General features: G+C 36.5%; 1 protein-coding gene across 1 annotated transcript in view; it reads right to left on the reverse strand.

Moving 5' to 3' along the window:
* Positions 1 to 15,693, reverse strand: part of ANKAR (ankyrin and armadillo repeat containing) — a 76,631-nt gene continuing 60,938 nt past the window's right edge. The window contains exons 18-23 of the mRNA XM_024733657.1: positions 9,530 to 9,688; positions 8,706 to 8,823; positions 6,228 to 6,337; positions 4,483 to 4,679; positions 2,079 to 2,125; positions 1 to 604 (exon numbers count right to left, since the gene is read on the reverse strand). Coding sequence (XP_024589425.1) covers positions 360 to 604; positions 2,079 to 2,125; positions 4,483 to 4,679; positions 6,228 to 6,337; positions 8,706 to 8,823; positions 9,530 to 9,688 — 876 coding nt within the window. The 3' untranslated portion in view covers positions 1 to 359. The remainder of the gene's footprint in view (positions 605 to 2,078; positions 2,126 to 4,482; positions 4,680 to 6,227; positions 6,338 to 8,705; positions 8,824 to 9,529; positions 9,689 to 15,693) is intronic.

A 15,693-nucleotide genomic window follows, 5' to 3' on the forward strand; every position in this document is an offset into this window, starting at 1 on the left:
CACAGGCTCAGCGGCCATGGCTCACGGGCCCAGCCGCTCTGCGGGATGTGGGATCCTCACGAAGCCAGGTCCCCTGCATCGGCAGGCGGACTCTCAACCACTGCGCCACCAGGGAAGCCCCTATATCTTAATAGTTTTAAGTGCAGGCATTCTATTATAGAAAATTCTACTTATTTTTTGAAACCATAATTCTGACCTGATGTTAAATTCCAGAAGACATGCTAAGGAAAATTTGTTAAGTATCAATATCAAGAACTTCCATTCAAAAAGATTACTCAGTTATGTATATTTTACCACAATTAAAAATAAAAAATTTTAAAAGATTGCTCAGGAATCCTTTTACACTAAAATGTTTTTAATTAGCCTTCTGCAGGCTCCGGATTAGCTTTCTGTACATGTTTCCCAAGTTGGCTCAAAAGCACTATTCTTGGTCTTGATACAGTTGTGATATCTGATGAAATTGCAGATGAAAAGGAAAAAATATTGTGAGAAACAGTGGTCTTTTTTGTTTTGAAGAGTCCCATGAAGTTAGTTACAGGAGGTATAAAAGTCAAAGAATCTCTTGGTTGAATTTTGGGTTTTAATTTTCTTCGGTGCTCTTTCCCTAAAAATTAGAGAGCCACAATTCAGTGTCTCTTTCTTAAACCTAAGAACCCTAGGTATAGTCTCATTGCTTTTAGTTCTATATATTTCTGTTTTCTTCACATCACTAAAATATACTAAGAGAACAGATCAGTAGCTTCCAGACTTTGAGATGATGCCAGAGTGCAAAAATTTGTGGGGATCAATATACAGTTGCCAACTTTTTATTAGGCCAAGTTGGCACTAGTGAAAGAACAAATGCCAGCTACTTTAAACATTGTTTTGTAAAAGATGGGGTATTTTAATGTCAATAGAAAGTGTAAAAGGCATTATCTCAAAATGGAGGACTTTACTTGAATGAAATTAACTTTATCAGAAATTTGATTGTCCTTATTTTTTCTTATGTTACCACAAACCTGTGAAAACCTTATCAGACCGTTACTGGTATACATATTGTTATTCACAAACCAATATTAAAGTGAAGGAATAATGGAACTGGCTTTATTCTTTTATGTAAATTACTCTTACACTAAAGAAGCTATACAAAAACCAGATGTTCTTCTACCCATGATATTCAGAAATAATAGCCTCCCACACATACTTAGCTTCCCTCATATCTCCCTGAATAAATGAAGTTCTTTCCTTTCCTTTTCTTTTCTTTTTCTTTTTTTTTTTTTTTGCTGTACACGGGGCTCTCACTGTCGTGGCTTCTCCCGCTGCGGAGCACAGGCTCCGGATGGGCAGGCTCAGCAGCCATGGCTCACGGGCCCAGCCGCTCCGCGGCATGTGGGATCCTCCCGAACCAGGGCATGAAGCCGTGTCCCCTGCATCGGCAGGCGGACTCTCAACCACTGCGCCACCAGGGAAGCCCCCTCTCCTTTTCTTATTCTCTCTCTTTCTATTTGTGACTCCAGCAAAGTGATCTTGATTTCAGAAGGTTCTATTTTTGCTTTTGACAGTAAGGTAATATACCAAGTAAGACTGATTTTGGTCCTACACTACGCACCCATGAACAAGCACTAAGCATATACATAAAACCAGTAAGTAATTTATTTTCCCCATTACATGTCTGATAGGAATTGATGAGTAACATTATAAGATCTAGACTCTGATCTCGCAGGCCTAGGCCACTCAGCCATCATCTGCCAACTTTGTATAAAACTACATAGTATCAGTGGAAACAGTGTGGTCTCTGCCCTAAGAACTTATAATATAGACAAGTTGTATATGAAACAGAATAATAGCAAGTAATTAAAGTCATTTACATGTGGGAAAAAGCAAAGAGAGGGATTTCTGTCAAGTGATATTAGTAGGGAAGTCTTAAAAGAAATGATTAACATGGGCTTGTAAATGGGAAGATATTTTAGGTATATAGAATTAAAAAAGCATAAGCTTACAGGTAAACATGTTTTTTGGTAGTCCCTACATTTTGAATTCTTAGAAATGAACAATTATAAAGTCTCAGGGCTAGAAAGTATAAAAGAAAAATCAATTACCTTTTTTAAAGACAGGAATTATGGATGGTCCTCCATTTTTCTCCAGACTAAAAGGAAAACATTTTTATCACAAAAACTAGATATATATAAAGACTTAGTACACCCAGGTACCATGTTCAGTGCCTAATGGTCTAATTTATACGTTACCTGTACTAACTATGCATGTTACCTGTAGGTGTTTTATATTCTGTCACTCGTTGACTCGCTTATCACCCAAAACATTTGGAAGAGTAAATCTGCTTAAAGTGATCAGGGAAAGCTCCATTGAAGAAGAGACACTTCAGTTAGACTCTGAAGAAAATAGGTCTTTCAATGGATGAGGTGGGGGGCGGGTATTCCAGATAGAGGGAATAGAATATGAAAAATTACAATACTATAAAACAGCATGGCAAGTTCAAAGGGCACTAAGTAGTCTGGTGTGATTGGAATTAAAGATATCTGGAGACATGATGGGAGATAAGCTTGGAGGATAAAGATCAGGTCATTTTATGTATTAACAAGAGAAAATTTAAACTTTATTTTCAAAGCAATGTAATACCTATGAAATGTTTCAAGCCAAAGAATAACAAGGTATACCTAAGTTAATATGATGTGTGTGGCTTTAAAAGAAGTATTCTATTAATCATCATCCTGTACATGTAACATATAAATATGGTATTACACAATTTCCCTGGTAATAAAATGTAAGTCTTGAAGTTAAAGTTAACTTAAATTTTAACTTAAAGTTAAAATATTAAAACTGCTTATCACAAATGTGTTCCTCGTTAATGTGATGAGGAACATTTGCTGTTGTCAACTTTAATGAGGCACAGGCCCCAATCTATCCAATAGGCCAGCTTCATGGCTATAAGGTTACGTGAAACTAGCTACTCTTAGGCTCAGAGTACTTTCATGGAGGGTCAGTTAACAGTAAGATTATGGCTCTCTACATACTTCAAAATTTATACATCCAAAGACTTCTAATCTGGGGCTGAATAGGGGTGTGGGAATAGAGAAGTGGAATATATTCCAAAACAATGATGTTGTGATCCCAACCAAAATCAATCTACTTTATGTTTCCAGTAGTGGAATCAAGGAATATTTTGTGGAACTTAATCTTTTAGTGCATTTCCCATAGTTTCATTTACATCAAATTCCTTTACAGGATTGTTATGAAAATTAAAGGGAATAGTGTATGTAAATGCTCTAAGGAGAGTGCATAGAATTATTATTAGTTATGGGAGTAATTGTTATTTGCTTACCAGTTCCACCTCACTTGGTAGCCATTCCTATAAGTTTACTGACCACTTGTTACTGCTTATAATCCTGAAAGTTGAGTGTTCACAACTCCAGAGGGTGCCATTCACCTTACAGTCATTGTAGGTTTGTATGGTTACTACAACCATTTTCCAGGGGATGGCAGTAAAGTGTACTGAGGAAGGGGCATCTTTTTCTAATTCCCAAAAAGTTGCCATATGGGCTAGCTGTGGGAATGACTGTAAAATAATACTTCCATTATTTAAACAAATTTTTTGAATCGGTAAATATTACTTTTAACATTGTCAATTAAAGCAATTGTTATTTAGTTTTCCCTGGCTTATTATATAAAATTAGATAATCAGTTTGGGGTTTTCAGTTTTTCAAAGAATTCAAATTAAAGTGACTCTGAAGATATACTCATTTTTCCCTATACTTAAAATTGACTTATAGAACCATGATATGCTGTTGGGTCCTATTCTCTTCTACTATCGTAGAGTTAATAATATATCTTGAGTAGTTCTGTTTCCTATATGTAAATAGCACTATTTGCAGAGACTTGTAATTCAGCTACAATTACAGAAGAAAAGAAAATATGTCCAGTGTAAGGAGATTCTCCTCTTCTTTCTTTTTTCAGAAACTTAAGTTCATGATAGAACTATAACACTGAGGCAAAATCATCTGGATAAATGCCTGGCAAACTTTGCCATAACTTGAAACACAGGGTCTGATTTAGCCCTGTTTCTGCCCTGGGAATTTGGCCTAGCTTTGGATCAAGTCTAAGAGTCCCATTTGATGCCAAGGTCATAGTGGCATTCCTGGTTGCCTCAGAGCTCTCAAATGTACCCCAGTCTACAACAAAATGGCTTCCTGGATCAGACTTGGAGGCAACCAGTCTTCCAGAAACTTTTCTGAAAGGCGGATGAATAATCCTGGCCAGACAGGATCCCCAAGATCAGGTTGTATTCTTGTCTGCACTTACAATTCTGTTGCTAACTCGGAATTTAAACAGGCTTTGGCAATGGACATTTAGAATGAAGTTTATCCTTTGTTTTACAATGCGTAGATGCATAACAAGGACGGTTCCCCGTGTTTGATCTTCCTTAAACTTCCTTAAAAATTCCTCTCAGTAACTTTACTACTGCAACTTCAAACATAGAAACAATACCTTAAGGAAGGAAGTCCCACTCTTTGTTGCATTTGAAATTCCTTTAAAAATGCTGGGTTTATACTTGCATCTCTGCTGATATTCTTTGTTATACGAAGGAACTGATTAGGCTTATTCCTGCATTCCTTTAATAAGATTTGGAAAGCATTTGCATTGTAAGTTAAGTAGCCAAGAGCATTGGAGCAAGCCATGCGAACCTAAATGAAGATGAAACAATTTCTCCTTAACCATTGAGCTTTGTTCTTAAAATATCTAACCCAGTGCTCTCATTAAATATTTCATAGGAAAGTCTCTATAGCTATGTATAGCAAATATGTATGTCAACTGATGGCCTCTATAGATAGAAGCATAGCAGCAATATTTTTAGGGAAGGCTGTCAATTGCCATTGATTTCTAGTAGTTGTTCTCAGTCCTGACTGCATTTTTAGAATCACCAGGAGTTTAGAAAAGAAAAAGCCCACCAACTAAATACAGACTCTCTTAGTAGAATCTGGCATTGTGTATTGTTTTTAAAGTGCCATAGGTGATTCTAATGGGCAGCCCGAGTAAGAACCTTTGAGTTTGAACTAAGACAGTAGGTCTCAGTCTTCATTGTGCATTGGAATCACCTGGATAACTATGAAAATCATGTCTGTATTCCACCCCCTAGAAACTGATTTAATTACTTTGGGGTGCATTGAACTGAACATTGGGACTTTTCAAAACTGCACAGGTGATTGTAATATAGGAAACCAAGTTAGAGAGTATAGCATAAAAGTAAGTTAAAAATAAGCGGCACAGGGAAGCAACTCAATTTTCCACGGCAAAACCAAAGAAACAAGCACAAGTATCAGGCCATGGGACTCCAGAAAAAGTAATTCTTTCTTTGAAGGAAATACCCTCTGCATTTGACTCTGAAGTAATTAGGTTGTTCATATAATTAATAAAAGTATATTCCTGGGAAGTTCTTAGGAGAATCTGTTCATGGTGGCATAAGAAATGTCAAAGAAAGGAACATAAACCAGGCCCATGCAGGGTATCAGAAGGTTGACATAGTGGTCTTTACACTGGCATCTGACCGCTGTATATGCCCAAAAATCTTCCACACCTTGAACAGTGGTTCTGGACCAGCAGCCTCAGCTTCTGGGAACTTGTTAAAAATGCAAATTCTAGGGCCTACACCAGATGTATTAGATCAGAAACTTTGTGAATGGAGCCCAGCAGTCTATGGTGTAACAAGTCCTCCAGGTGATTCTGTTGTACCCTAAAGTTGGAGAAATACTGCCTTAGACCCCGTGGGAAAAACAAAGGAAATACTACTATGTGTAGTAATGTTTTAGAGGCAAAACACTACTGTGGCCAGCCTGGTCTTCAGGTACCCTCACTCTAACACTGTTTGGCAGGTAAGGAAAATTTTCCAATGGATTCCACTTTCATTCACTACAAATAATCATAGAAATGACAATGATTTTAATTATAAAATATAAAATATTTTATAAATAATTATAAATTTCTGTATCATCCATGTACTTGTAGACTGAATCTTAAAGATTGAAGTTAAAATGAATGTGCACATTTTGTGGAAACCAGAATTGTGAATGGCAAATGTAGTACTAGAAAAATAATCAAATTTTGAGTTAGTAATATGAACTATTATATGAGACTCAACCTGTGGAGAAATTAGCCTGCAGAAGTGAGAGAGAGGCAAATTGTATTTTAGAATACTCTATTTTCAAATTTATTATTATTATTATTTTTTTTTTTACCTCTTCTTGCCTTGAGTACAAATGATAGCAGAGCTGTTGGATTGTCCCTAATGTGGTAAATGCTTCTGGAATACCAGCTCTAGAATGAGCCAGGGTAGCTATTAAATTCCCTATAAATTAAACAACAAGAAAAAAAATGCCTGTGTTATTTAATTGGTATAAACTGATATACTGTGCTTTCATTCACTTGCATATATTAAAGTCTTAAAAAAGGTTTGAGGGACTTCCCTGGCGGTCCAGTGATTAAGACTTAACCTTCCAATGCACGGGGTGCGGGTTAGATCCCTGGTCGGGGAGCTAAGATCCCACATGCCGTGCGGCCAAAAAACCAAAACATAAAACGGAAGCAATATTGTAACAAATTCAATAAAGACTTTAAAAATGGTCTACATCAAAAAAATCTTTAAAAAGGTTTAAGTCTCAAGACATCTCTATTAATGAAGACCTGCTGAGAAAAAGCATGTGTGTTAAATGTAGAATAAACTTTCCCCAAAATTATGGTTTGGTTTTCTGTCACAAACAGTAGAAGTTAAATAGGTTTATTTAAGAGTGGGGAATTTTGAAAAATCAGAGGTTTTCTTCCTCTTGGCTTCAGAATATATTTTGTTTTGAGCTTTTATGGTTTGTTTAATGACTATGAACATGTTTGAACTACTGTAAGAAAATTTAATGTCCTTTTTGCAATTCAGATGGCTTTGAGTTCAGAGCTTAATGGTATTTTAAAACCAAGTAATGTATTACTTATTGAAGTTTATGATCATTGAAATTCTTGTTATAAAAAGAAATGTTTTGAGATTGAAGTAATAAAGTGATCTAGTAATTAAATAAATGTGCAGCTACGAACTTAAGATTGTTTCATTTGAATTCATGTTTTATTCTTAGAACTTCCGTGTGATATTCTTCCACAGTATTGTTGCTGTGTTGGAATAGGTGTAACACAAATTTTAAGATATAAATGTATTTTTACATTTGTGGGTGGATACTTTATTGAGGTATTAACTGAGTTTTTGTTCTCCTTGTATTTTTTTCCAGCCTCCATTATAAGCCAGGAAGCCTTTTGTATTTATTGCCTCAGGATGAGCAGGGCTGGGTTGTATGGCCTAGAGCAAAAATTGTCTAAAGATAACCTTTCTTTCAGGCTTATATTTTCAAAAGCCTGAGTTTATAGAAGGCATTATGCCAGGGGGAATGGACAGAGGAGTCTTTAAAGATAGGGAGTAAGAAATGGGGAACCAATGGGAAGGGCAGAGAATCTAAGACTAAAACAGAGATAGCAGGAGCTTTGAGTGAAGAATGGCTAAGTGGTGTACATAGGAAAACTGGACACTTGGCAACAGAAATCTCAGTCTCTGCAAAATTTTATGCTTTTGGAACATCTTCTGGAAACCATATCAACTTGGACTTGAGCATGTCATTTATTTTACATTATACCTGAGGCCTGAATATCTGGCTTTGCTTAAGATACCCCAGACATGCATATGGCTCTGGAGATGCATATGACTCCAGTGGTGGAGTGCAGAGAAAGCCCAATAATTTTTGAGATTGTTGCTACCAGCCTGGGAAAATTAGTATTTGAAAGCTAGAATAATATGGCATTTCTTGCACAGAAGAGTTTGTGGAGTAAAATTGAAACCCACTACAATTGTTTTTCAGAGTCATAGAATTACTATGACATTGAATTAAGAATGTTATTTAGATAAAAATATATTTAATAACTTCTTTTAAACATGTATTTTTCCTAGATAGTTTTCATCAAAGTTTTTGTTTGCTTGAATTAACCTTCCATGCCAAGTAAATACACTCCATAAAAATGTAATTTTATGGCAGCAAGTGGAGATTCCTTCACTGTGTTCAGTAATCCATTTCAGTTAAAAAAACAAATACTTTATTTTTTGGTAGCTGTCACTCCATATGGCTGTCGTTTTGATACTGTTTTATGTTGTATTGAGCATGATAGATCAAGAGAACTAATGTATTGATCATCTGGAGAGTTAGGTCTAGATAGACATAGTCACACAATTAGCACTAACTATGTCAAGAACTCTGTTGGACCACTTTGCTTTGCTATATTGCATAGCAACATAGAGAACTCTTAAATATTAGACAAATATGCACAATTAGTCAAAAGGAAACCAGACAGAGGTTATCAGTATAAATCTGCCAGTATTATTATAAATCAGTGTACAAATTTTGTTGTTGGTAGTTCATAGTTGATTTCTCATCTTACATTCTGGAAAAAGTAATTAGGGGTTCAAAAAAGTAATTAGGAAATCAGAAAGGTTCTATTTGGGGTGCACAGTAGACTTTCATTGTTCCATGTAGCCTTAACTCTGGAGTTCCGTGTAGACTTATATGAGTTCATTCTTCAAACTGTGTGACAGAATATCAGGCTTATTATTTTATTATTGCTCAGATTACCAAAAAAATTTTTTGTAAACAGTTTTAGGTGGATATGATTAGCTTCTAGTTATTTCTTACCTGTCAAGACAATAGTAGTAGAATGAACTGAATACAGACTATCAACTAAAATAGTAACACCTCTTGCAGTCAAAGTAATGTGGTCCACATCTATAATGACTTTAGCTAATGTAATAATCTAAAAACAAAAAAGAGGCATAGAATCATTAAACATTTTCTACTCAGCTTCTGTAATTAACCTTTTATTTCTGAGGGGATACTTCTTGGAAAAGTAAGAGGGGTAATTTGGTATGATTCAATGAGAAACGAGCTGTGTGGGGAGGACCTAGAGTACATATCCCTATCTGATCACTGCAGTGACCATCGTAGGCCATATTATTCTTTCTACGATGTTTGCAACTTCTGCATTGTTGAAGTTTGGGTTCATAGAAAATACTTCTAAAGGTCATAGGATAGAAAAAGAAGAATAAGACCAAGAAGAATCCAGATACATAAGGTTGTCTACATGGTTGAAGAATTAGGTGATCAGCTAAAGATTTGCAGTTAGAAAACTTGTCTTGGACACTACCATGTTTCTCTACCTATTTCCTTGTAAAATAGGGTTGATGAAAATAATACTATATTTCTATCCATCTGATAGGGTTGTTATAAGCATCAGATGAGATATAAAGACAAAAGTGCCTTGTGACTTGTAAAATTCTATATAAATGAAGAAATCCTCATAGATAATGGAGTTTTTATGAAGTGAGGAAGGGACTGGTGTCAAAAATACTGTGAATTTTACAAAAGCAGTAAATGTTTTTCCAGATCCAAAGTTTTTTCTAATTTTTCAGTTTTCACTAAAAAGACATATTGATTTGAAGTTTTAACCTTCAATTTTATACCTGAAAAGCTGCCATTGCCTTCTCAGTTTCAAATGTTGATTCAAGAAAAGGTTCAAAAGTTGATATGGTCATTATTCCACTTTCCAATATTAAGTATTGTTGAAAGCGACTATTGAAGGCAAAAAGGGTTAACGCATAGCCTGCTCTTAAACGAATATCCTAGAAATAGGAGAAACATGCATTATCTTTAACTTACTTCATTTGTCATGTTACTCAAGGGTAATAGGTTTTGAATTCTTACATATTAAGATACATTTCATTTGTATCTCTGGGAGTAAAATATGACATTATTGGGGAAAACAGATAATAGAGTTACCCCAGAATGTTACTGAACAGATAAAACAGAGAATTAGGTTGTGGTATCAGGGAGAAGAAAAGAGAAAAATTTTAATTTTTAAATGGAATGTTAGATTACTGATTATGCAAATGAATACCTAAATGGTAATTAGGAAATTCCACAATTTCATTAACCTTCAACTTTTGTTTCAACATATTTTTCTTTCAATATTTTGAAATAGAGCTGATAAATCAAAACTTCTCTTGTATAGCATGATATATATTGAATTTTATGCATTGTGAGATATCTGTCATTTCTTAAAATAAGTACAAATTTTACAAAAATTCTACTGTACTATATTCTAAGGGAGAATTAAAAAAATGATTTCCTTTTAAAAATCACATTTTAACATTCTGGGAGTGGGGAAACAGAGCAAAAGGCAATCTCCCTTTGGCAGTCCACTTGCCAAAGATTAACAAGTATCGTCCATCTTCTAGAAAGACCCAAAAGATACAATCTTATCACTAAATCTTATTTATAATATTTTATTTGAACATGGTAGTACAGAGAGAGAGAACCATTAATCTTAGTGTGAGAGAATAATTAATCTTAGTGAGTTTTCTTCTGCTGCTCTTAATCATATAAAAATGCTATAGGTACATATGGAAATATTTACAGATAAAATTATATGATGCCTGAGATTTGCTTCAAAAGTAATATAGGGGAAATGAGGGAATATATAAATAAGATTGGCCATGAGTTGATAACTGCTGAAGCTAGGTCATGGGAATATTTGAGTTCACTATGCTACTTTGTCATTCTTTTTCTGATTGAAATTTTCAATAATAAAAATTATGTACTGGTGCAGCTCCCGAGAGCTCACAGCGCAGGAGCAGAGCAAGCACCGCTGAGGCCCTGGGTCCCAGGCAGCAGCAGTGGCGGCCGGGATGGCAGGGCAGGAGCCAGTGGCCTGAACACCCTCTGCAGCCGCTCTCCTGGGTCTTCATGGGCCTCGGCTGCCCCAGCGTCCAACATTTCCACCCTTTCCCTCCCCTCCCCCAAAACTCCAGCAACAAAGAAAAGTAGTCCGCGAAGGAGCGGCGACGCGTGTCGTCGCCCCCTTCTCGCCCAGGAAGGCCAGGACTTACTGAAAAATTAGGAGAGAGCGCAGACAGCAGAAGCAAGAAGAACTACAATCCTGCAGCCTGTGGAACAAAAACCACATTCACAGAAAGACAGACAAGATGAAAAGGGAAAGGGCTATGTACCAGATGAAGGAACAAGATAAACCCCCAGAAAAACAACTGAATGAGTGGAGATAGGCAACCTTCCAGAAAAAGAATTCAGAATAATGATAATGAAGATGATCCAAGACCTTGAAAAAAAAAAATGGAGGCAAAGATCGAGAAGATTCAAGAAATGTTTAACAAAGATCTAGAAGAATTAAAGAACAAACAAACAGAGATGAACAATAAAATAACTGAAACGAAAACTACACTAGAAGGAATCAGTACCAGAATAACTGAGGCAGAAGAAAGGATAAGTGACCTGGAAGACAGAATCGTGGAATTCACTGCCGCGGAACAGAATAAAGAAAAAAGAATGAAAAGAAATAAAGACAGCCTAAGAGACCTCTGAGACAACATTAAATGCAACAACATTCGCATTATAGGGGTCCCAGAAGGAAAAGAGAGAGAAAGGACCAGAGAAAATATTTGAAGAGATTATAGTCGAAAACTTCTCTAACACGGGAAAGGAAAATAGCCACCCAGGTCCAGGAAGCGCAGCAATTCCTGTACAGGATAAACCCAAGGAGAAACACGCCAAGACACACAGTAATCAAACTGTCAAAAATTATTGAAAGCAGCAAGGGAAAAACGACAAATGTCATACAAGGGAATTCCCATAAGGTTAACAGCTGATTTCTCAGCAGAAACTCTACAAGCCAGAAGGGAGTGGCATGATATACTTAAAGTGATGAAAGGTTAGAGCCTACAACCAAGATTACTCTACCTGGCAACTATCTCATTCAGATTCGATGGAGAAATCAAAAGTTTTACAGACAAGCAAAAGCTAAGAAAATTCAGCACCACCAAACCAGCTCTACAACAAATGCTTAAGGAACTTCTCTAAGTGGGAAACGCAAGAGAAGAAAAAGACTTACAAAAACAAACCCAAAACAATTAAGAAAATGGTCATAAGAACATACATATCAATAATTACCTTAAACACGAATGGATTAAATGCTCCAATCAAAAGACACAGGCTTGCTGAATGGATACAAAAACAAGACCCATATATATGCTGTCTACAAGAGACCCACTTCAGACCTAGGGACACATACAAACTGAAAGTGAGGGGATGGAAAAAGATATTCCATGCAAGGGGAAATCGAAAGAAAGCTGAAGTAGCAATATTCCTATCAGATAAAATAGACTTTAAAATAAAGAATGTTACAAGAGACAAGGAAGGACACTACAAAATGATCAAGGGATCAATCCAAGAAGAAGATATAACAATTGTAAATGTATATGCACCCAACATAGGAGCACCTCAATACATAAGGCAACTGCTATAAAAGAGGAAACAGCTATAAAACAGCTATAAAAGAGGAAATCGACAGTAACACAGTAATAGTGGGAGACTTTAACACCTTACCTACAGCAATGGACAGATCATCCAAAATGAAAATAATTAAGGAAACAGAAGCTTTACATGACACAATAGACCAGAGAGATTTAATAGATATTTATAGGACATTCCATGCAAAAACAGCTGATTACACTTTCTTCTCAAGTGTGCTTGGAACATTCTCCAGGATGGATCACATCTTGGGTCACAGATCAAGCCTCAGTAAATTTAAGAAAACTGAAATCATATCAGGCATCTTCTCTGACCACAACGCTATGGGATTACAAATGAAATGAATACAGGGAAAAAAACGTAAAAAACATATGGAAGCTAAACAATACATTACTAAATAACCAAGAGGTCACTGAAGAAATCAAAGAGGAAATCAAAAAATACCTAGAGACAAATGACAATGAAAACACGACAATCCAAAACCTATGGTATGCAGCAAAAGCAGTTTTAAGAGGGAAGTTTATAGCTATACAAGCCTACCTCAAGAAACAAGAAAAATCTCAAATAAACAATCTAACCTTACACCTAGGGGAACTAGAGAAAGAAGAACAAACAAAACCCAAAGTTAGCAGAAGGAAAGAAATCATAAAGATCAGAGCAGAAATAAATGAAATAAAAACAAAGAAAGCAATAGCAAAGATCAATAAAACTAAAAGGTGGTTCTTTGAGAAGATAAACAAAATTGATAAACCATTAGTGAGACTCATCAAGAAAAAGAGGAAGAGTACTTGAATCAATAAAATTAGAAATGAAAAAGGAGAAGTTACAACAGACACCGCAGAAATACAAAGCATCCTAAGAGACTACTACAAGCAACTCTATGCCAATAAAATGGACAACCTGGAAGAAATGGACAAATTCTTAGAAAGGTATAACCTTCCAAGACTGAACCAGGAAGAAATAGAAAATATGAACAGACCAATCACAAGTAATGAAATTGAAACTGTGATTAAAAATCTTCCAACAGGGCTTCCCTGGTGGCGCAGTGGTTGAGAGTCCGCCTGCCAACGCAGGAGACACGGGTTCGTGCCCCGGTTGGGGAAGATCCCACATGCCGTGGAGCGGCTGGGCCCGTGAGCCATGGCTGCTAAGCCTGTGCGTCCGGAGCCTGTGCTCCGCAACGGGAGGGGCCACAACAGTGAGAGGCCCGCATACCGCCCAAAAAAAAAAAAAAAATCTTCCAACAAACCAAATTCCAGGACCAGATGGCTTCACAGGTGGATTCTATCAAACATTTAGAGAAGAGCTAACACCCATCCTTCTCAAACTCTTCCAAAAAATTTCAGAGGAAAATACTACCCAAAGCAATCTACAGATTCAATGCAATCCCTATCAAATTACCAATGGCATTTTTTACCATTGGTAGAACTAGAACAAAAAATTTTAACATTTGTATGGAGACACAAAAGACCCCGAATAGCCAAAGCAGTCTTGAGGGAAAAAACGTAACAGGAGGAATCAGACTCCCTGACTTCAGACTATACTACAGAGCTACAGTAATTAAGACAATATGGTAATCAGAAAGAGAAAAACAAATATCGTATATTAACGCATATATGTGGAACCTAGAAAAATGGTACCAATGAACTGGTTTGCAGGGCAGAAGTTGAGATACAGATGTAGAGAACAAACGTATGGATACCAAGGGGGGAAAGCTGCGGGGAGGTGTGGATGGTGGTGTGCTGAATTGGGCAATTGGGATTGACATGTATACACTGATGTGTATAAAATTGATGACTAATAATAACCTGCTGTATAAAAAAATTAAATAAAATTCAAAAGTTAAAAAAAAGTATGTACTTACAAAATAGTCACCTGGTCACAGGCAAGAAGAAAAGTATTAGGTACAAAGGATTAGTGTCCAGAGAGTGAAGCACGTGGTAACAATGTTGGAGGAAAAGTAGAATGATTGAGAGTGGAATGGGCAGTAGAAGGAAAGGGAGAAGATGGGTGTCCCTGAGGAATAGGGTAATGAGAGTAAAGTGTGGAAGGAACAGAGTGGAGAAGGAAGAAATGTGGTTTAGAAAGTCAGTCAGACATGAATCTCTCATCCTGTTTTTGCCCATATTACAGCAGCACTTCTCCATCTTTTTGTGTACTACACTAGAGTAAAATTCTGTATTAAAAAAATTAATGCGATGACTTCATTTCTCCCCCTTACAATCCTTATTCCTTCCTCAAAATCTCCCAGAACTGAGAGAGACATAGTTGGGAATTTTCTCCCCTTATTGCTAAATGCACTGTAGATAACAAAAGTTTGGGAGTTTCTCTATTTCTCTAGGGCTAGTGTGGCCCATGGACCAGTGTTAGTCCACAAAATCATTGACAAAAGGATTATAGAAACTGAGAATAGACATTTAAAAGAAACAGCTCTTCCTTACAGTTAAATACCAATTAATAAATTAATAAAGAAGGGAAATTTTTTTATAATCGCCATTAGGCAGATGCCAGAGTAATTATTATTGCATCAGTGGATCCTAAAATTGGTGAGCAAAAGTACGATGCAAAACAGAATATTTCCATAGTCTCAAAGCGTCTCACCTCAAGGTACTTGTTAATTACAAAGGGAAGAACAATAACTTTACAGTGGAGAAATATGCCAGACACCACCTTAATCAGGCACCCAAAGTTAACATTGCCAGTTATAAGGTATATCAACGTGTACCCCCTGAAATGATGCACAGGGAAAGTGAGTGAAGACTATGGTATTCTTGCCAAAATGCATAACCTCAGTTTAACTGTGAGAAACATCAGATAAATTGAGGGGCATTCTATGAAATAACTGGCCTGGACTCATCAAAAATATCACAATCACGAAAGACAGAAAATCATGAAAGACAAAGGACTGAGTGTCACAGATTAAAGGAGACTAAAGAGACATGATAATTAGATGCAATGTGGGATCCTGAATTGAATTCTGGAATAGGAAAAGGACATTGGTGAGAAATGGGCAAAATTTAAAATGAAGTCTGCAGATTAGCTAATACTATTGTATCGAAGTTAATTTCCTGGTTGACATCCAGGAAAGCTATATGAAGGATAGCCAGAACACTCTGTACTATTTTTGCAAATTTATGGAAAGTCTAAAATTACTTCAAAATTTAAAATTTGGTTGCTTTAGGGACTTTCCTGGTGGTGCAGTGGTTAGGAGTCCACCTGCCAATGCAGGGAACACGGGTTCAAGCCCTGGTCCGGGAAGATCCCACATTCCACGGAGCAACTAAGCCCATGCGCCACAACTGCT

Source organism: Neophocaena asiaeorientalis, unplaced genomic scaffold (assembly GCF_003031525.2).
Source record: "Neophocaena asiaeorientalis asiaeorientalis breed wild unplaced genomic scaffold, Neophocaena_asiaeorientalis_V1.1 scaffold24, whole genome shotgun sequence".
Classification (NCBI taxonomy): Eukaryota; Metazoa; Chordata; class Mammalia; order Artiodactyla; family Phocoenidae; genus Neophocaena; species Neophocaena asiaeorientalis.